The sequence below is a fragment of the Sceloporus undulatus genome, chromosome 1 (assembly GCF_019175285.1).
Source record: "Sceloporus undulatus isolate JIND9_A2432 ecotype Alabama chromosome 1, SceUnd_v1.1, whole genome shotgun sequence".
In the NCBI taxonomy this organism is placed as follows: domain Eukaryota; kingdom Metazoa; phylum Chordata; class Lepidosauria; order Squamata; family Phrynosomatidae; genus Sceloporus; species Sceloporus undulatus.
The window spans coordinates 267,936,026-267,959,293 of NC_056522.1; the positions used below are offsets into that span (position 1 = coordinate 267,936,026).

General features: G+C 39.5%; 1 protein-coding gene across 2 annotated transcripts in view; it reads left to right on the forward strand.

Moving 5' to 3' along the window:
* The window catches only part of LSP1 (lymphocyte specific protein 1), a 116,406-nt gene that overhangs the window by 88,657 nt on the left and 4,481 nt on the right, over positions 1-23,268 (forward strand). For both annotated transcript variants that reach the window (XM_042447211.1, XM_042447220.1), the window contains exons 3-6: positions 12,635-12,823; positions 18,731-19,025; positions 21,632-21,745; positions 22,920-22,963. In XM_042447211.1, the coding sequence (XP_042303145.1) occupies positions 12,635-12,823; positions 18,731-19,025; positions 21,632-21,745; positions 22,920-22,963 (642 nt within the window). The remainder of the gene's footprint in view (positions 1-12,634; positions 12,824-18,730; positions 19,026-21,631; positions 21,746-22,919; positions 22,964-23,268) is intronic.

Genomic DNA, 23,268 nt, shown 5'->3' on the forward strand with positions numbered 1-23,268 from the left:
AAGGGTATAGGAATGGTTGTTGTTCAGCTTCTGCTGTGCCAATTAGGGTTGTCAGGTTGTCAGGGATTCCTATAGCTTTGAAAGTTAGCAGATCATGGAGCAGAATGGCATACTGTAAAGCTCCATTGAGGCGAACTGCAACACATCTCCTCCCCCCCCCCCCACCCCCACCCTTTTAGCTGATGCAGTCCATCCAACATGGCTATGGGGGGCGGGGGGGGGGGGCGATAGCAGGGAAGTGTTGAGCCTTATTCCTATAGTTGGATATACAGCACCTTCAGTCTCATGTTGTGTGTATCCAGTTACAGCACTGGTGGGTAATGAATGGCCTATGGGCTGCATTTGGACATTGGGACCCCTGGAATCTGCAGAAGCTCCCCCAAGCCCTCAAACTGATTTTTTACATTAAAAAAATTGGACTGATTTTCAGGTGAGATTTCTTTTGCCTCTAGGCTGGTCCTAATGTGCCCTAACCACAGTGATTTGCTTCCCCACATCCCCCTATGACCCCTAACTCTCCCAAAATCACAGAAAAAAGAAAAAAAAGCCAAAATGGCATCTGGAACTGTGATTCTATGTGACTCTTGGTGTGCTGAAACATGCCAGTGCAGCACACCAGATAGGCTCAGGGTGTAAAATTGTCCACCTTGAGCAACAGGAATGGGGCTTGACACTTCTCTAGTGCCACCTTCCCACCCCTGCTCTCCATCAGTCAGTAAATAGCTTTGGGCTGGGCTGCGAAAGATTTATAGGGAGGTACAAGGGAGAAGACATACCATAGTTCTGTTTGATAGAACTTTATGTGAAGTCTTTCTGTATTGGGATCTGCTAACTTTTAAAGCTACAGGAGCCCAGTCCTGTATTCATCCAGGCAATATTAATATATAGCTAAGCACCTTTCTTTGCCATTCCTGATTCATTTCAGATGCCCCCAGTTCCCATTTTCATGGATTGGGATCATATGTTGGTCAGATGACTTCTAACCAAATTGAACCCTTACAGGGATAAAATCATAGAATCATAGGATCATAGAGTTACTGCAGAAATAAAGCAGTTGTGCATCACAAATGAGTCTACCCTACAGAATTCGGGGATTTGTAGTTTGGTGAGGTATCAGAACTCTTTGACAGACAAGGTGGAATGCCTCACCAAACTACAAATCCCAGGATTCCACAGGATGGAGCCGTGACAGTTGAAGTGATGTCAAACTGCTTTATTTCTGCAATTTGGCATGTCTGTAGGTTACACTTTAGAAGAAAATATGTTAATAATTAACAATTAATACAAAGGAATATTTCCAGCCCCCCCTCCTCATTTTAATTTAATTTTAATTTAATTTTTTTTGGGGGGGGGGGGTACAATGATTTTATTCTGGTCCCCAGCCTTTTCTTAGCCTTTTCTGCAGCTGCTGATCTGGCTACAAAAGCCAGCCTATTAATATTGGCTTTCTCTTATGGAAAAACAGCTCTCCCTTATGGTGACTCATCCATTTCTTGTAACTTGCATTGCTTCACAAGGTTTGTCATTTCCTTGAACAACACCTCTTCACAAACAGCTGTGATAACTTTCCTGTAGGTCCAGGTTGTGTTTGTTGGACAGCCCCTGTTTCAACAATTGCTCCAAAGCATCCAAATCGCACAAAACGTGATGGTCAGCCATGTTGAGAAATCAGACACCTCTGCTTAATTAGTGCTTGTGGGGGGAATGACCATTCAGGAGCTCTAGGGTGGCTACTTTAGAGTAAGAATACTGTACTCTGCTCTTCCACCATAAGGGCCTGCATCAGTTTTTTTTGGAGTAGCAGTTTTTGTAACTTCAAATAGAGAGGCTAAACATTTAATGCCTGTGGGTGGCATCCTGTTAGTGACTTATGTCTACACATTTTGGGGGGAGGGGGCATGGGGTCACTGTGGAAATCAGAATTCTCTACTGACACAATGCAGTGACCAAACTCTGCCTGTAACCCACTTTCGTCCTGCTGCAGCCTCCCAACAGGATGTACAGCAGTGGCATCATCTTGCAGAACCTCCAGAAGACTTCTAGGAAGTCCTGGAAGATGACTTATCATTGTGTGTCCAACTACTGGAATACTGCCCTGGCCTCATAGGGAGACCAGAAGAAGCAGGCATAGCTCCATCATGCCTAGGCTCAGAAGCAGATGAAAGGCCATCCTTCCAGCCCAGCTGTCACTGCTCTGGCATCAGAGAGAGAGAAGATGAGGCAGTATCTGCCAAACGTAGGACGTTATCGTATGGGCCCAGGGGAACACAATTAGAGTGGGACGAAAGGGGGTCTGATAGGAGCAGAATGGGCAAAGGACGCATTTTACTGCACACTGGAACATCGCAGATGCTGCCAGAAGTCCCCGTTCTATTCCCCATCTGTGCCAGAGAGGCTGATTTTCAGGAACTGTTCAGAACAGTGGGTTAAAATGGGTAATAACCCCATTCCATTCCCATCCTGCCCCCCTTTCATCCCACTCTAATTGCAGTCCTCCGGGCCCGTGCAATAACGTCCACAGTCCTCTCTCACATTGCCATCCTCTTTGTGTCATGTCTTAATTAGACTATAAACCTGAGGGCAGGGGATTGTACAGTGATGATACTATATTAATAAATGACATTGAACAACAACAACAACATAAAAGGGATCTTGCAGCACTTTTGAGAATAATTCAGTAAAAGACATTGTAGCATAAGCTTCTGTAGATGTGGTCTACTTTCTCAGATACATGACCAAGTCTAGGATCCAAAACACACTGCACAAATAATCCAGTTTGAGACTGCTTTAACTACCCTGGCTCAGTGCTAGGGAATTATGGGAACTGTACTTTTGTAAGACATTTGGCCTTCTCTGTCAGAGGGCTCTGGTGCCATAATAAACTACAATTCCCAGGATTTCCTAGCACTAAGCCAGGGCAGTTAAAGCAGTCTCAAACAGGATTATTTCTGCAGTGTGTTTTGGACCTAGGATATCTTTTACTCAGTCTGAAAGGTGCTACAGGATTCCTTTGCATAACGATATTCCTGACTAACTGCTGTGTCTCAACAACAGCAATACGCCAACTCTTCTCTGTCACCCACCACTAAATAAATGGCCATGGAGTAGGAGGATGATGTAGCAAAAAAATGGTTTTGGCAGGGAGTTTGGTCCTTTGGAGATTCTGGAGGATTACATTATGTACATCCTGCAATAGGAACATAGCTTGACAGAACTCCATTGCCACCTCCTACTCTCCATTGTCTAGTAAACAGCCATGTTGGAGGGATTGCAGGAGGTAAAAGGTGAGCTGGAGGACTAGGAGAAGAGACATGGCATAGTTCCACTTGGGATCTCACCTCACATTTTGATCTAGGATCTCACCTCACATTTTGCTTCCTTTGTTCTAGTTAGCTCACAGGTATGACCTGTGTATAAGAAAATGTATTTTCTTATACACAGACACTTACTACACAGCATTCTAAAGTACTAAAGGATTATAGCTGCTTGGATCCCAAACTATCACTTTCTGTTGTGGTGTGTGCCTCTAAGTCATTTCTGACTTATGCCAATTCTATCATGGAATTTTCATAGCAAGATTTGTTTTGAGATGGTTTGCCATTGCCTTTTTCTGAGGCTGAGAGAATGTGATTGCCCAAGACCACCTGGTAGATTTCTGTAACTGAGCAGGGATTTGAAACCTGGTCTCCCAAAGTCTTAATCCAACACTCAAACCACTACACCACACTGCCTCTCACTTTCCTTTCCTTGTATGCAATTTCACAATCTTTGCTTGATGAAATAGCCTGTGAGCTTCAAATGTATTTTGTGCCTTTGGGTTGGCACCACAAGATGCACTGGGTAGGATTCCTTTATTTGTTTATTTATTTTGGAACACTAAAAGTTCTAGTGAAATCTTCCTCAGAGCAGAGGCCCAAAACTCTGCCACATGGTTTGCTTTAAAATGTTTAATGTGCCACTTCACCAATCCTAGTACATATGCGCATCTGTGCTCTATCAAGGCAGAATTTCATTTCAGTCCCTTCTGGCCAAATATTCCAGATTATTCAAAGCTTTTATTTGGAATGAATGAGTAAAACAGAAGGCATGCCATGGTGCATGTGTGTGTTTATTTTTAAACAATCCTGTTATATTGTAATATCTGTAGAAGTAGAGCTTTCTGTTCTACAAAATTTAGCTTCCCTGCGACTCATTCTGGAGTCACTGCAGGCAGTACTATATGTGTACTGCATTATGAATGCTGTAAGGAGCTATTAGGTTAATAATTCTAGGTTGCCCAGTCAAGATGAGCCAGGCACTCTGGAACTATTTTTAAGCGGTAAGGCTCAACACTGGAAGACAGGTTGCTATTTATGTTGCCTACTTGCATTTGTGTGTGTGTGTGTAGGGGTGTGTGTGTGTGTTAATTATTTTTCCCATCCAATATCATTCAAGATTCCTTAAATATGAAGGCTGTTATGAACACACTGTGTATTTAATGTGGTATGTATGTGTCTTCAATTTGCCTGACAACTTATGGCAACCCAATGGATAGCATAAGGTTTTCTTAAGCAAGGAATGCTCAGAAGTGGTTTTGCTAATTATTTTCTCTGAAATATAGCCTACAACATCTGATATTCCTTGGTAGTGTCCCATCCAAGTAATAACCAGAGCAGATCCTGCTTAGCTTCCAAAACAGAAGTGATCTGGTGCCTTTAAATTATTTAGGCCAGTTTTAGTATAGTTTGCACTGAAGTAAATGTGCAGAATATAGATTGCACGCAACATTTCTTATTCCTGGGAGGGCTCAATGACAATAGCCATCCTGATACTGTATTTCTTAGTGCTTGATCATTTAGTATGATGCATAATTCTTGAGGAGGCTCAACTACATAGGAGTCTTGGTGGTCCAATTTTGACAGTTCATTTTTTTGTATGGACTCAGCCTCTTTGCCAAGCCTTGGGGGGCTTGAGTTCCCCTGCTCCCTTGAGTCCAGAGTTCATGCAATCACTATACACTGTGACATAGGAATCAGCATCATCTTGCCTTACCAGAACTTGAAGTAAAGACCCAAAAGTGGCTGCTTTCATGACAACAATTGGGTGTGGAAAATGAAGGAAGCCCCAGGGAGGAAAAATGAGAAAAGTAATGAAAAGGGATCCAAACAATTTCTCTCCTCCCATGCACAGACACACAAACACATACAACCTAGTCAAATGATGATTTTCCTCCAGTCTAGGGGTTTATGTAGCTTTGTACTAAAGATTGCTGCTATTGTGTTGGATCATAGCTTTGGAATGCAGTCTGTATACTCTGAAGGCCAAATGACAGACTCTTGCCAGTGGTGTGTAAGTGCTCTTTCCCCTCCTTTTCATTAATAATGGCACAAACATTCTCCCGCTCTTTCAGTCTTCCTCTCTATCACACATAACACACACATTAGATCTTGTGAAATTACGTTTAAAAAGCTATTGTGCACAGTTACAATTCCAAAGTTACACTATGTAGTCAGTTACTGCAGTTGTTACACTTTTTACTTTCTTAATATTCAAAAGGAACAAAAACAAGTTGTTGTTTTTTTTTTTAAAAGACTTATTATCTCCTTCCCTCATCAGAATGCTAAAAGCCACTGGCCTGTGACACAAAATCTAAGCAGTGAACCCACATATTCACTTAACTAAAAGTAAATAAATAGTTATACTGCAAAAAGAACAAATCTGTACCATTTAGGTCACACTATGTAATGTAATGTGGGAGTACCTTAATTATTGCAAAAATAATTTAATTATAAGTACTCTGTTATTTATAATGAATTACTTCCAAACTTTGGCACATGTATTGTTAACATTTTTTAAAAAGGTAAATTTTTAGATATCTAAATATCTAATGAGAGCCAGCTTGGTGTAGTGGTTTGAGTGTTGGACTATGACTCTGGAGAACAGGGTTAAAATCCCCGCTCAGCCATGAAACCCACTGGGAAACCCTCGGAAAATCACTCTCTCTCAGCCTCAGAGAATGGCAATGCAAACCTCCTCTGAATAAATCTTTTCAAGAAAACCTTGTGATTGGCTCACTTTAGGGTCGCTATATGTCAGAAACAACTTGAAGGCAAACAACAACAACAAATGTTTAATATCTGAAATGTGCTGGGCACGTTAATGGTTTCTGACTAATGATATGAGCATCTAAAAGAAGCACTGACCCCCTCTGCTCTCTCTGACCTTTTTGAATGCTTGGGCAGGAAGGTGACAGCAGTGGCAACTCTTTGGCACTTCTCCTCAAAGAGCACCAAGAGGAATAGGGCTCTGAAGTATGTGGATAAGACATTTTTATATATGTGCCTGCTTTTCTGGGTTAAAATATGGCAAAGTTATCACATTAAAGTTAAAGGCAATAATCACTGCTAATGTAGGCCCGTTCTGCACGGGCGTAAAGTACATCCCCAGGACGTACTAGGGTTAGGAAAGGGCGTCCTTTACGCATGCCCCTAACCCTAGTACATCCTGGGGATGTACAAAATGGCGGCGCCCATTCTACATGGACGCCGCCATCTTGACATTGCGGACGCATAGCGTCCACACATCCTGTGACAGAATTGACGTCGCGAGTGCACAATTGGCCACTTGCGGCACCACTTCCGGGGTGCAAAAAGAAGCCGCTTTTTGCGGCTTCCTTTTGTTACGTTCGGGAACTGCGCGGTTTGACCACTGAGGTTCCCGGACGCAGCAACCAGAAGCGCCGGCAGAGCACCCATTTTGGGTGCTCTGTAACACGCCATAGTTAACATTTGCTTTTCTTTTCTTTTTCATCCTTTTTGACACATGTGTTTTCTTAGCCACACCTGTATGCAGCTGCCTCCACCACACATTTCACAGCCACAATTTACCATACTCCCTTCCTCTTCCATCCTTTAGACTGAGTACTATTATGCTTGTTGGGATTTTGTAAGTTTTTGACATCATTTTCCTTTGCTTCATTCTTTACATCCATTTTTTTCATGCCACTAAATTTTACCATTGACTTATCCTTGGGTCACATCAAAATCCATAATTTTGGCCCCCCAATTTGCGCCCGGCTTATACGTGAGATGATAATAATAATAATAATAGTAATAATAATAATAATAATAATAATAATAATAATAATAATAATAATCTGTTTATTTATAGCCCGCTTTTCCTTGGCAGATCAAAGCGGGTTACATAGAAGTACACAGATGTACATTTTACAAACAGTAATCACATAATATCCAAATCAATATATAAACTATTAAAAACAATGTTAAAATTACAAGATTAAAACCACACAATAACTAGCTTAAGTGCTGGTACAATGGGTGCAACAGGGAGAGAGCAGATCTTACAACATCTGAGGGAAAGCCTGTTGGAAGAGGAAGGTTTTTAACCTCTTCCTAAATAGGTCAAGGGAGGTAGCTGAGTGGAGCTCACCGGGAAGAGAGTTCCAAAGCTGCGGGGCCGAGATAGAGAACACCCTCTGTACAGTCACAGAATATTTCGTGTCTGGAACCCTCAAGAGTTGCTTCCCGGCCGACCTGAGAGCGCGGGGCAGATTATATGGGGAGAGGCGGTCCTCCAAGTACCCTGGGCCCAAGCCATTTAAGGCTTTATAGGTAATAACCAACACCTTGTATTGCACCTGGAAGTGCACCCTGTAGAAATAGGGAAAAAATTAAAATTGGCCAAACAAAAACACTTTGAACATGCTAATAAAATGGGGAAATGGTTATCCTATAGATTAAGAAAAGAAAACAAGAAGAAAATAATTTGTAAAATAAGCAAAAATGACACTATTTTTACAAAGCAAGAAGATATAAAAGAAACTTTCAGGGAGTTTTATCAAAACTTGTATTTGGGTAAAACAGCTGTTAATAGGAAAATTGAGGATTACCTCTTCAAATGTGACATCCAACCATTTTCCGAAAAAATGAGGTCGGAGCTTAACCAACCTATAACTACTGTGGAGATCATAGAAGCTATTCAAGCGTCTAAAGTAGGGAAAGCTCCGGGGAATGATGGTTTAACAAACTTATTCTACAAAACATTCAAAGAGGATGTGTCCGCAATCCTTCAATCAATTATGAATGAGATACCATTGGGAAATATACCTCCTTCATGGAAGGAAGCGGAAATAACCTTAATCCCCAAAGATAATAAAGATTTGGAACACCCCTCTAACTATAGGCCAATCTCTCTTTTAAACTGCGATTATAAAATTTTTGCATCTATACTTTCAAAAAGGTTAAGAAATTGTCTGAAGGATATAATCGGAAAGGAGCAAAGAGGATTTTTACCCCAAAGGTTTATCAGAGACAACACGAGACTCTTACTAGACATTTTGGAATTCTACGACAAACATTACGATAAAAAATTGGGTTTACTATCATTAGATTTGGAAAAGGCTATCGATTCGGTTAATTGGGACATTTTACTTAAAAAACTTTGGGAAAATTTAATGTAGGAGAGAAATTTATAAACTGGATAAAAACGATTTATAAGGATCAGAAGGCTCAAATTAAAATTAATGGAGAAAAAACATAATTCATTGAGATTCAAAGGGGCACCAGACAAGGATGCCCCCTGTCTCCACTTTTATTTACAAAGATAATTGAAATTTTGATCAAAAAAAATTATTGGAACCAAAGAAATCGAGGGGTTAAAATTGGAAAAGAATAATTATAAAATTAGGGCTTTTGCAGATGATATTATTTTATTCAGTGGGAACCCAGTAGAAAATATTGAATATATTGTAGAAATAATAGATGAATTCGGTGAGATGTCAGGCTGCAAATTGAATAAAAGTAAATCGGGAATCTTGACAAAAAATCTAAATAAAGATGAACAAGCAAGATTAGAAAAAATATCTGGTATACAAATTGTTAAAAAAATTAAGTATCTAGGTTTGCAAATCTCTAACAAAACAGTGGAATTATTTGAGAATAACTATAAAAAATTATGGAGCGGTATAAAAAAAGATTTGATTAAATGGAATAAACAGCAGCTATCTATTTTAGGGAGAATCGCAACGATTAAAATGATGGTGTTGCCCGGGGTTCTGTACTTGTTTCAAACCTTGCCTATTTATATTTCTAACAAATTTTTCAAAGAATGTGAGAAAGATTTGTCACAATTTATTTGGAAAGGATGTAAACCTAGAATTAAATTTAAATTACTACAAGACGCAAAAGAAAGAGGAGGGTAAAATTTACCAAATTTAAAATTATATTACGAAGCTTGCTGCCTACTATGGATTAAGGATTGGATTTTATTGGATAACGAAACATTGTTAGATATAGAAGCTGATGGGCTAACCTATGGATGGCATGCTTATGTGATTTATGGGAAAGAAAAACAGAATAGATCTTTTGGTTTTCACTCTATTAGGGGTTCATTGATTAAGGTTTGGAACAGGTACAGGACCCGGGCTATACCAAAAATTCCAGATTGGACTTTACCTCAAGAAGCTTTTTACAGAAGGGAGATGTGCAAAGAGGGGGACTGGATAAGATATAGGGATATCACTGTTATAAAGAACTCCGAATTATCTTTAAAATCTAAGGATCAATTGACTGAGGAAGGCTGGAACATGAATTGGTTCACATATAAACAATTACAAGAGAAATTTAGAGCGGATAAGAAAGAAGTTGGGTTTGCTCCACCTCGGGACAAGACGGAATTAATTCAATGTTTACTAGATAACACTACAAACATAATAGGGAAAACATATAAATTACTATTAAGATGGGACTTGGAAGATGAAGTTGTAAAACAGCAAATGATAACTTGGGCTAATAACATTGGGCATCCTATAAATTTACATCAATGGGAGAAAACATGGAGGAATAATTTCAAATTTACGGTCTCTCAGAGTTTACGGGAAAATTTCTACAAAATGTTTTTTCATTGGTATCTAACCCCAGCAAAATTGGCAAAAATGTCTAAGAATTCAAACAATAAATGCTGGAAATGTAAGACGGATATTGGGACTTTTTACCACTGTTGGTGGTCGTGCAAGTTTGCTAAAGAATATTGGAATTCCATCAATGACCAAATTAATCTGATTATGGGCAAAGTAATTAAACATAAACCAGAATGCTTCTTGTTAGGGATCTTTGAAGAGGAAATTAGAGGGAAGGAGGAAAAATTGTTGTTTTACTTGGTTGTGATAGCAAGAATATGCTATGCTCAATATTGGAAAAACCAAACAATCCCCACAATAGATGAATGGATTTATAAAGTGTTTGAAGGAATAGAAATGGACAAACTAACTCAAATGTTGAAAGATCAATCTATAGATAAAAACGAAGAAGTTTGGGAAAGATTTTATAAATTTCTGAACTCAAATTGGGATATTTCTAATATAAACTATATTTGAATGTTAGGTAGCAATAAGATATCTGTTTGCAAATTTAGAAATTTAGATTTTTAGGAGACTAGACTCTATAAAATAATGTTACTACAGTTATTTAGGGTATATGAATCTGGACTGTAATAATACTGTATTTTAAGAAAGGCATGTCAAACAATAATAGAACAAATGCTGGTGAAAGGAAGTCATTTTTATTTATGTGTATGTATGTGAGTAAGTCTGTGTATGTTAATTTAAATTTATAGTAAGTAAAGGAGAAGAAAAGAGAAGAGGAGGAAATCCAGGGAAAGTATTGAGGATAGAGATGAAGTAAGTGTAGAGAGTTAGAGTAGGTTGGGTTTGTGTAACTAGAATAGTTAAGGATGCGGAGGTAGGGATGTTAAGAAAGATTTAGAAAGGAAGTTGAGTGGAAGGTGGATAGGCATTGGTAAGTTAAGTCTAAATGGGATTTCTTCTTGCAAACTGCGTAATTAATGTATTTATGTTATGTGTACTGTATACAACATTATTTGATTGTAACCATATGTTTTTATAATTAAAATTTATTAATAAAAAAAAATAAAAATAAAATAAAATAGTGGAATGCTATGTGTTCAGAAATGGAAGAACTGTATGTGTGTGTGAGGGCCTGCATGCTGGATTAGCCTTGCTGTAGTGCTCCTGTAACAGAGATCTATAAAAGAATGCACAGCCTCCAAAGAATTATGTTCCCGGAATGACATATGCACTGTCAGGATTTACCAAGGACAACAGCATCCCACACAGCAATTAAAAAAGTAACAACTTTGCAATGAACAAATGTTTCTATTTTGTGTAAAAAAAACAAACCACCAGCCAAAAATGCACCATTGTACTGTCAGGGTAATATTCCACAATCACTATGCAACTTTGAATGATAAGGAGGATCACATACATATACCTGCAGATAGAAAGAGAGAGAGAAGTTAATATATATATATAACATTTCAGATGAAAACTGGGACACACATCTTCAGAGTGAGTTCAGGATGGCAGAAGTTATTAGTGAGGAAGATCACACAACCTAGAAAAGGCTACAGCAGTTTTCTTTGGCCTGATTCTACAGGGAAGGGCTGGACTCCACCTTCTCCTTGTCTCTGAGTTAATTGAGTGCAAACTACTTTTGTACTTTAGGCTCAGGGGCAAAACAGACTGGCAATAAGCTCCAGGTTGGGGTCAGCATCTGAGTGCAGCATTTAGGTACTGCATGCTCTGACACTGCCCCCACGCTGCCGGGAAGCTGCACAGCTGATAACATGTGTGGCAGCATTTTGATGGTGTGGCGTTTACATGCACCGCACTGCTGAAATGGCATGGCGGTAGTAATAAGGGTGCCCTTTTTCTACCCCCAAAAGGAGCGGCATTTTGCCACTTCTTTTTGGATCAGAAAAATGCTGGATTGGGGCTGCAGCATGCAGTTGCTGTGGTCCTTATCTGGCACTCAAAGGGGCGGTGTGATGCTGCCCTTTTAGGGCCATCTATTTTGGCCCTCACTTTGCAGCAACTGAAGTAAGCTGAGGAAAAAGAAACTGGGGCATTTCAAAAGCAGCTGAAAAATGGGATGAGAGATGATTAATTGGGAATGTCCCTGCCAAATCATGAGCGTTGAAGAGTTTGATATTATACAGTAAACTAAGAATCTGAGCCATTCTACAAAGGGCATTCCACAAACAAAAGATGGGCCTAAGCTGAAACTTCCAATACATGCAAAGTCTCCATGAAATATAATACTAGTACTTGCCCCATGCTGCCCAGCTAACATTTCTTTGAGTTTAGGAAATGTATGACTGCCCCTTTCCCACCCTACTTACATTTTCTTGCCATTTGTAAACAAAGCACAAGAAGGATCTGTTTTATGCAACTTAAGCTGAGTGAATGCTAAGTGTGAGGGTAAGAAGTTCCCAGGGAAGTAGGCTTAAATCTACAAAAGCTTATGCTACCAACTTCTGTCTTTCAGCTAGGATATGGGTGAAAATCATGAGGCCCTCCAGATGTTGTTTGACAGTAAGTCCCAGTAGCCTTAGCTTGCATGGTCAATGGTGAGGAATGCTGGGTGCTGCTGTCCAGCTAGAGGGCTAGGGCCCAGAGATACACAAGCAAAGCACCTGTAGTTTTGATTCAGAAGACAGTTGTGATAATTAGGAACATATTAAGTGGGTTGATGCACAACCAGACACAAAACCGAGGATGGTTGTTGTGCTATTCTGAGCTTGCATTGTGTTTAATGTCTTTCTTTCACCTGAATTTCAGGGTTGATGGAAAGCCTTCCGGGACTTCAGAACTGGAGGAAGATGAGGGCTTTAGTGACTGGTCCCAGAAACTTGAGCAGCGAAAGCAGAGATGGGCAGAGATGGGAGAGGGAGCACAAGATGGAGAGCGCACATCTTATGGTGAATGGAGAGAAGCCCAACAAGTGGCTCCTGCACACTGGGAAGGAAGGTAGAGATTTTTTTTTTAAGTAGGTAGAAAATGGTTAAATGCAAGCAACAAGAGCTGATGTGGGAGAAGAGATATAGCCATTTTGAATCTGTGAACCTTGAAATATGCTCCACAGTATTCAGTAGGGCTAACACTCAAAGTAAGGCTAGTTGATGTGACTACTCTCGGGTCCAAAGCATTTAATTAATTGCAAGGTATTTAATTTCTCACTATGTTTTTTGGTCTGAACATATTTTTATTTGATATTTATTGTTGCATTGGTTTGTCTTGAATGTTTGCTTGCAGTGAGAAATACAGGTGTTAAGATCTGTATACTTGTTAAATGTAGAACATAGTAGTGTTATCTTCTTCACAGAAGTGCTATGCTTTTAACTGGAGCTTAACAGTAACTAATTACAAGCAGCATAGTTACGTGGAATAAGTTCCCCTTCATTTTGTGAAACAAAATTGTATGCCAAAACAATACAACAAATTATTTAAGGGTTTTCTTTTCTTTCTTTGGGTGTAATCAGTTAAATTTTACAGATAGTTCTGAAAATTACTTTTAAAGGCTATTTTAATGCATTTTAGAGGCACTTTTAGTAGGAATTATTCAAGGTTTGTGCCATTCTTATTCCCCCCCCCCCCAAAAAAAAAGTAGTCATATGGCAAAAGCAGCAAGCAGCGCTTTTAGTAATGTAACGAGCAACAACACTGAATAACAATGAATTACTTTTTATACATTATGAATAACCAGAATGTGTTACTTTTAAACTTTCTATGTTCTTGCTTTAACTCCTGCAGGACAGGTGGAAATTCAACCAAAACCATGCACCTCAGCATGGAGATACAATGATGGTAAAATGCCACATCCCTTGGATTGCTGCCTTTATAGTTGGTAAAGGATTGAATATCTGTCAGGAAAAATAAACATCAAACCAAAACATGGGGCAACCTAATAAGGAGCAAATTGCATATTAGAAGGTGGTTGTAGCTTTGTCTCAGGCTAATCTTGAACCAGCATGGATGAATGAGGTTAGAAGCTGAGCTTCATGGCGGTATTTGTAAAGTGCTTCTCACAAAAGATGGTTAGAGCAAAACTGGAATATTGTGATGTCTTCTGTATACTATAATGTTTATTTTAATACAGCTGGATGTAGTATTTCAGTCTTGTGGATAGTTGTCATTCTATCCAGGGTTAACCCTGGTTTGTGTGTGACACTCCTAGGATGGCCAGATAGAGAAAAGAACAGGGGCTTCTGCATCTTTAATATTAGTGCAATTTAAGGAATTTCAGCAGGTGTAGCTTGTATCTGTCTTCTACAGAGTTGGCCTCTTTTGTATCTGGCTGTGTGAATCACTTTCAGGCAGTCAGGTAGGTAAACATTTTGGAAACTGCATGAAAACAGGTGATGTTGTTGTTGTTCATTTATATCCTGCCTTTCCATCAATACTGGGATTCAAAACAGCTTACAAAATATTCAAACCAGCAGAGATTAAAAACATTTAAAAATCAGTGTTTGTGTATACTGAAAATCCATAGAATTAAATCCCTTTAAAATGCATTAAAAGACAGACTGTAAAAATCAACAAAACAGCAAAACAAAATAGATTCCTTTCTGTTCCTGAAATGACCAACACAGGCATACATGGACTAATTGACTAGATGTGTGGGTACAGTATCAAGACTGGTATGTTTACCTCTGTAAACTAAATAAGTTCTAAGCTTGAACCTTATGGATATTCCTTATAAGAGTACACACACTAATCAGTTGCTGAATGGTTAGTCAACACTTAGTAATCCGGTTTGGTCCAATGGGCTTTCTGTAGCTGGGGCTTGCATTAGGGTTTAGTTTCTAAACTTTTATCCTTAAAACACAACTGCATTGGGCATCTGTGTGTGTGTGTGTTAGAATTGACTGGGACAAAATTTTCAGGTGGTTGAGGGGAAATACAGGGCACCTGCAATAAGTCAGGGCAAAGGAAGGGGCGGGTGTTTTCTCAGCACCTTTAAACAGGGAAACAGTTAGATAAGGGAGCTTTGTAATGCTTTCTGTCTTCCTGGAGCCTGAGGAAGAAACACTGCAGAAGTGTGAGTGGTTCTTTGAAATGTACTGGTCATTTGACTAGATTATAATAGATACTGAGCAAAATCTTTCTTCATTCAGTTATTTTATTCTTCCCAATTTCAATCTTTTGAAGCTTTGAGATTGTTTAAAAGGTTTGTTCTGAAGCTTGACATGTGGCAGTGAAGCCCTTTCATCTCCACCAGAATTATGCACTGACAGAAACTCTTTCTGTTTGAAAGGTGTGGAAACTTACAACTCAGCTTGTTTTGCATTGGGTGGATATTTTATTTTATTTTACAATTAAGTGGATGGTGTACTTTGGAGTCTTGATCAGTTATGGATGAATTTATTATGTGGCGTGTCTAACAATGCAAAACACCTAAGAATTTTTTCATACTTATGAGTTGTGTTGTTGTTGTTGTTATCTCACCTATTTAGCAATTTTTGGGGCTCAGGTTATTGTGAGGTTCCATGTTACTTTTAAGATACAGCTAGTAGCTAAGTGGTGTTCTTCTAAAAAAATAAAAATAAAATCCAAACTTAACATATCTAGATTACAAAACCATGATACCTAGCTATTTAGTCAAAACAGTGATACCACTTTTGGGCCACCCCAAAATATACATGTATTGTGCATTTTGATTGGCCAAAAGGGGTATCAATATTTTGTGGATTTTGGATGTTATCACTTAAAGTTGTTGCTGACAGAGGAGAGAGGAGGGCAAGGCACATATCTTGTTAGTTTCAAGTACAGCCTTCTCTTAAGGCTTCAAAGAACAAATGTCAGGGTAAAGTACAGTTAAATCAGTAACTCTGAAATGAAAAGGCCATGAATGGTAGGGGAAAGGGGGGGAGGTGATGAGCCCTTTGTCTCTGTCTGTGGTGTAGTCATTTGTGAAATGTTGGAAGGTATGATCAAGGCTTGGTTGACACTGGATGCTGGGTGTGAGGCTGCAACCTGAGTGAGAGGCACTTTGTGATCACTCATTTCCCAATAATGGAAATGTATAACAACACAGTTCACCATCTATCTATTATGGGAGAAAAGCAGGATATAAATTAAATAACAACTAAAAGGCAAGGTAAACATTAAGTAACTAAAATAAGCAAGTTTTGGATATATTTTCCTGCTCACAGAGATAATTGCATGCGACAGAAGTTATTGTATATAATGGCACATACAGTTTCATTTTTAAAATGATATCTTAATCATCATCATCAAGCCTCTGAAGAGAAAACATGAGATGTGGTTACCCTCAAGATTATGTTTCTGCAGTCTGTTTAGACAATGGTAACAAGCTGTCACATCTCTGATGTGGATCATAGTTACAGTTATAGGCTGCACTGCACACCTTTCTGGTAAATGTAATCTTGTTTTGGTTACTCGGAAGACATAATTTCTAGCTCAATACAACAGCCTCCCTCTGTCTGCCCAGTATAGGCAGTACAGTACAGACACAGACACCCAAAATGGAGATAACACATTCCCAATTAATCTAATAAATGCTTGTAGTATTGTGGGCAAGAGGATTTGCCGTGTGCCCCCCTTTTTGTTCTAAATGGGACAAAATATAAATAAATGCACACACAAATTGGGGACCACTATGTCACTCATTAGCTGTTAATACAAGGAAGTAATCTATATATAGCTGATGCCAAGCTTGTGGTCCTTAACAGTGGCATCCCTAGGGTTGGTGTCACTTGGTGAGGGGGACTCATGGTGTCACCATCTCCCCCCCCCATTGCCCTCTTCCCTTTTCACACTATACAGAATCCTTAGCATTTAGCAATGCTTTTTGCACTGTTATTCATAAATCATAATTCCCATATGTCACTGAATATACTGCTAATAGTTGTGACATAAACAACTAGCAAAATTAAAATTATACCTTCAAATTACAATATCGTATGCACAACCTAAATGTATTTAATATACATAGAGAAAATTTGGTTAAAATGTGATGTTTTTAAAGAAAATTTTAAAGGAATTAAAAAAATAAAATTTAAATTTGTTTTAAAAATAAATTTAAATTTTGAAATCTGAAATTTTAATTTTAAAAAATTCTGGGGCCTCTCCTTTCTCCTCCCACCGAGCGTCAGCCCACCCCCACTATCTTTTAAAGCATTTTAAAGGGAAGCAGATGAATGCCACAGCCTGTTTTTGCCAAAAGGTTAGTGTTTGAGGAGCAATGGTGTCACCTCCTTTTAGAGTGTCACCTGGTGCAGTGTGCACTCCCCACATACCACTAGTGACATCACTGGTCCTCAAGATGATGTTGGATTCCCAGTTCCCATAAGCTGTACTGTCCTAGCATTTCTTCAACATTTGGAGGGCTATAGGCTTGGCATAAATGGCTTCCTGGTGTTAGTAGCTAATGTATGGTATAGTGACCCCCCCATTCTTGTGTGCATTTATATTGCATTCCAGATGGAGTTGAAGGGAAGGGACAAAGCAAGCCCACTTGCCAAGAGACTGCCAACATTTATTTGGTTAATTTGGATTGTGTATGTCCATCTTGTATGTTTGTACCCTGTTCTGCTTTAGTAAGAACATCTGCTCTTTGGAGCTTTGCAGTGGAATTGTGTAAACACAACTTCTTGTGGTGCCTTCACACATTCCCAGATGTTTTTGGTATGAACAGCATGGGTCAGTTGCCGGTTAAATTAACTTTAACTTGGCACTGATGTACTAAAGCAATAATATAGACAGGCTCCGTGACTGAAGGACGAACTATGTACAGTGCTGTATTATTCTGCCCGAAAGGGTTTGATTGGAATATTGTTCCACAAACTTGCACTATTCCATGTTAGCATAAGCATAGATGCCTTTTATGTCTCTAAATGCATTTTATATTACCCGAAGCAATGAAGACATTGATAATGATGGTGTTCGATTAGATTGTTGTTGTCCTTTAGAATTCTTAAATTGAATTCCATCTTTGATGTTATCTCTTAATCCTACAAGTATTCTCTACTCCTGTTCAATATAGTCTCATTACAATTCACAGGAACTGTTTCAAAGGAGAGCTTTTGTTTTGTGCAGTAACACAGAGGTGTGATCAGCATCCTTGGCCAAAGGATAGTCATGATCCAAAAGCTATTGTCACCAAACAGATTGACTTCAGAAGGCTTTGAATTAATCTTCAGAAATACAGGAATGGGGTGGATGACTGGAGCTGTACTTGGAAACAATATATTTCCTACCGTGTAATTTGCATCACTGAACTTCTCACAATTCTCTTCTCTACGCCCAGGCTTTAAAATTCTCCCCCTTTGTACCCATGATTTATGTTTGAGGTATGGTAAATTGAAACTTGGGTAGAATCAGCCCCACCATGAGGCAAAAGGAGGCAACTGCATCATGGAAGAAATAGTTGAATTCCTGGGATGTAAGAATTGGTTTTTACACATTTCTAGGTAGTGAGAACAAGTGCTTGTCTGTTTTGCTTTGAGTATTAAGAAGGATGGAACCTAGATTTCATTGTTTCCAGGATGGGAAGCCTCTTATATAACTGTTATACTAGATACTCTCTAAGGCCCTATCCGGTATGCTTTTATCTCAGTAGTTTTAAGGTACTTGAGAAAAGTGACTCATTATTTGATGGCTTTATATGAAAGTTTATTAATCTACCATCTGAAATTAAACTGATAACATCTGAATTAGCCATAACTTTAAAATTAGGAGACAAATTAATGTTTGCAAATTACCAGACTTTTATTATATTTTTGTTTAGTATAACAAGTCTGTCTCTCATCGCAAAGATATTAAAAGTTTGTATTTCTTTTAAAGTATAAAATTACCAGATGCTCTTAGTTCTTTCTTTCATTTCATCCTTCCCATGGCAATTCTGAATCCTAGGTCACCAAAGCATTCCTACGAAGAAGATGGCAATCTGAGGGGAACAGAAGTCCAACTAGAACAAGTCCATCTGGGTCAGGATTCTCCCACCTTTATCCGGTTTACGCCTGGGCCTTCAAACTTCCTCAAGTTTGTTTCAACTTCTGTATCACAAGATCAGCCCGAAGCAGAACTGGAGGGGCAGCAAAAGCTTATCGAAACAGCATATGTTGGAGAGACGAATGAGGACATTGCAGACAAGCTTCAGGATGCCCAAGAAGAGAATAAGCTTGAAGAAGAGGAGGAGAAGCAAGAGGTCAGAATGAAAACATTTTGTTCATTTCTCCCCATCCTACCCCTTGTGTTCAGCTTGTGCCACAGAGAAACTGCAAAAGGAAAACTGTTCAGATATTTCTAAATGTATTTCCTAGTAATTTTCCCTCATACAAATTTCTCAGCCATTCCAAGGTGAGTAAAGGTAAAGTAAAGGTGTGAAGGAACTCAGCTGATAATGTGTTCCATTGTATTACATCCCAAACTAGCAGACTAAATTAAAAAGGAGGCAATGTGACCACATGAGAAAGAAGGTTATCGGAGAGGCGAGGGGAGCTGGTGAAATTTTGGCAGATACATATAACACTCGTGTTGACACTTCAGGCAGTGCCATAACTAGCTAGCTAAAGTTAGACCCTGGACTTACTTGTGTTATGGAGCTTCTCTTTGGATAGGAATGCAGTCAACATAATTCATTGTGAGTTGCATGAATGTAAGTGTGTAGAGGATCATAGCATTTACTAGGTTCAGCAAACATATTTTTGAGGTCAGTCCCCCCCCCCCCATACCTGCTTTCATGCATTCATACATTTCAGAGAGGAAATAGTTACACGAATGTTGATGTTGCTACTAGATACATTGAAAACCTAATTTGGAGTTGGGTTCAATTTTTAGTCATATTTAGAAGTTCTTTTAATACCAGAGCAGAAACCTGCATTCTGTGTGATTATGATTATCTGCAGGAATAGCATTTCCTGTATTTGACTTAGCTATCACTTCCTTTCTCTTTAGCTAGCTATCAGGATTTCAGCTGCTCAGAGGAAAACGTAAAGGCTGAATCAGCAACCGCAAAAAATATGCAGCTTGACACTTCTTTAACTGCCATGGCACATTGCTATGGAATTCTAGGATTTGTATTTTTGTCAGATATTTAGCCTTCTCTGTCAGAGAGCTCTAATGCATAACAAACTACAAATTCCAGAATTCCATAGTATTGAGCCATGGCAGTTAAGGGGGTGTCAAACTGCATTAATTCTGCAGTGCTGATGGAGCCAAAGTCACAGTCTCTTCTCTGACAGAGAGGGCTAAATAATTATTAAAAATGATTTAAAAAAGCATTTACCTGGCAGCAACTCCTCTTTTACGCTGTATATTGTGCACTTTCACAATAAGGTTACATATATAAAGCTTAAAAATGATTTAAAAAAGCATTTACCTGGCAGCAACTCCTCATTTTTAGCTTTATATGTGAGCCTATGACTTTGGCTCCATCAGCACTGCAGAATTAATGCAGTTTGACACCCCCTTAACTGCCATGGCTCAATACTAATGGAATTCTGGAATTTGTAGTTTGTTGTGCATCAGAGCTCTCTGACAGAGAAGGCTAAATATCTGACAAAAATACAACATCTTCCACCAGATGTTCACAACATCTTCTACTAGAACTGGACAACCATGGTACATCTTGAGCTATCAAGGTCCTGTCTTACATATTGATCTAAAAAGATATGACTTTTCATAATATAGTTCCCTGGGTTTTGCCGGTTGTTGTCAACCTCTGCATCCATTTGTTCTATTTTTTTATGGGAGGGGAATAGTTTACACCAATTTCTTGAATCTTCACTAAGGCAGTTTTTTCTTGTTTGTTTTCTTAAATGGGGTGTGATTTGCTGGGTATGATTCACTGAGGTGATTCTATTACTGTATTAACATGCCAATTTATTTCCCTCTAATAAAAAAATGTTATTAGACTTATAGTGCTATGATGCAAAAGTGACATTTGATATTTAATTTTTTAAAAAATTAAAAAAGGAGGATGCTTTTGTTTCACTATTTCTTGGAATTAAAAATGAACCTACTTGAGAGTGGAATTAAAATACTACAGCTGAAAATAATCTGGACCAATCGAAATATTGTTTGGATTTAAAAAATCCTGACAATTACAGCAACAAATACTGTAACAAATACAGCAGCCCCCCAACCCATTTGCCCTGTGTGCAGGAGGCCAAATTCTGTACCTGAGGCAGTTGGTCTGTCACTACTCGTTCTGGTCTGGTTCATCAGATTGGGGCAAAGAAGCAAGGAATCTAACAGAATGCATCCATGCAATGGTGATGTAGCAAGAGATGGGTGACAGAGATTGATTCAGTTCACAATTTAATACAAATACACCAAATTTACACCTCTTGAAACCTCTGCAAGACTTGGAGTGCAGTTATAAAATTTGTATTTTTCCAAATTTTGTAGTGGAGTGTGCAGAATGTTTAAAAATGTGTATTCCCTTTCCAGAATATGCACACTAGGGGAAGTGTGTATAACAATGCAGTCACAAAGAGAAATAAGTATGGAATAAGCTGTTTGGGATAGGAATCACAGACTGGATATAGAAACAAAATGAACTTAAATGTTGAAAAATGTGACACTTAATTGACATGCTCATCCATCCATCCTTGTAGCAAAGACTGCTGAATGGTAGCTTCCCACACCTAGTTTCCTCCCTATCCAGAGCCCTGTTCTGGAAATTTGCTGTTCAGCATAATGCAGCTTGCAGTGCTGCGTTGACTGCTAATGAGGAATTGATTTTATATCAGAAGTAATGTTCTCGTGTTCAAGCTCTCTTGGTCAATTGACACCTCTCTTCTTCTTCAGGAAAAGAAAAGAAGATGGAACGAGGAGGAAGAGGCACCAGAAAAACGACAAAGAGCTCCAAGCACATCTAGCAATGAGGAAGAGTGTCAGGTTCCACTAAGTCCTACTATAAAGGTATGTGTTCTACTGCTTAAACGGAAACCTGGTAAAGAATGCATTTGAGAAATATACGTGTTCATTTTGCCTTTAGACCCATGGAATGGATGAAAGCAGTGGGTTACAGAATTGTGGAGATGGGGTAGGGGGCGGTCCCGCCCCGGTTTGCCCCTGCCCCCCCCCCCCCCGCTGACAGACGCAAGGCAGGGCCAAAGGGCCTCGCCTCAGTGAGACCCCTTTCCCCTACCTGGCTGCCTCCTCCGCCAGCGATGGAGGCTGCCTGACAGGGCCAAAGGGCCTTGCCTCAGCAAGGCCCCTTTCCCCTGCCTTGCTGCCTCCTCCGCCGGCGAGAGAGGCACCCAGGCAGGGCCAAAGGGCCTCGCCTTAGCGAGGCCCCTTTCCCCTGCCTTGCCGCCTCTTCCGCTGGCGACGGAGGCGGCCTGACAGGGCCAAAGGGCCTCGCCTCAGCGAGGCCCCTTTCCCCTGCCTTGCCACCTACTCTGCCGGCAACGGAGGCGCTCAGGCAGGGGAAAGAGCCTTTCCTCTTCTTTCTCCTCCTCTTCTTCTGCCTCCTCTCCTCCTCCTCTTCTTCCTCCTCTTCTTCTTTTTCCTCCTCCTTCTTCCTCCTCTCCTCCTCTTCCTCCCCATCTTCTTCATCTTATTCTTCCTCCTCTTTTTCTCCACCTTCTCCTCCTCATCCTCTTCTTCCCCTCTTCCTCCCCTTTTTCTTCCTCTCTACTGCGTCTTCTTCCTCCTTTTCTTCTTCTCCTCTTCCTCCTCCTCTGCTTCTTCCACTCTTCCTCCGCTTCTTCTGGTTTTTGGCCAGAAAGGGAAGCACATTTCTGCCATCTGTCTAGGAATAATGCCAAATGTCCTCCATTTTGATCATGCCTAAGAAACATGCATTTATATTAACATTTTTTAAAAAATCATCATTTTTTGCGTGTCCTCTATTTTTAAAAAATGTGCCCTACATTTGAAAATTTTGTCCTACGTTTGTCCCGGTTTGGAGGTCCTGACTTATGGCAACCCTAGGTAGGGGAAGGGCAGACATCATATGGTTTTTCTCTTTGTCTCCCTCCTGCAACAGTCTTTACAACCTAAACACGATAACTCTTGACTGAAGGAGAAAAGGTGTATCTGCCATTTAGGCAATGAACAAACTGCTAAATGGACTGTGTTTTTTCTTTAGATTACTGACAGAACTGAATCTCTGAACCGCTCTGTACAGAAAAGGTAACATCTATTCAAAGCCTGGATGGTGGCTAAGCTGTGTAATGTTAACTTTCTAATTAGTTAATAGAAACTGTGCTGAAGACATTTTTAAAAAATCCCCAGTTTTTTAATGCTCTCTCTAAGGACAAAGCTCTCCAAGGTGGTTTACAGAAACAATTAAAAAATTATCCAGTCTAGGTACAATTACAAAATTAAGAACATGTTTTCTGCCTTGAGTCCCTCTAGTGAGAGAAAGGTGGGGTATAAGTAAATAAAATAATAAAATATTAATAACATTTGAAGCAATATAAAACTCAGCTCAGAAA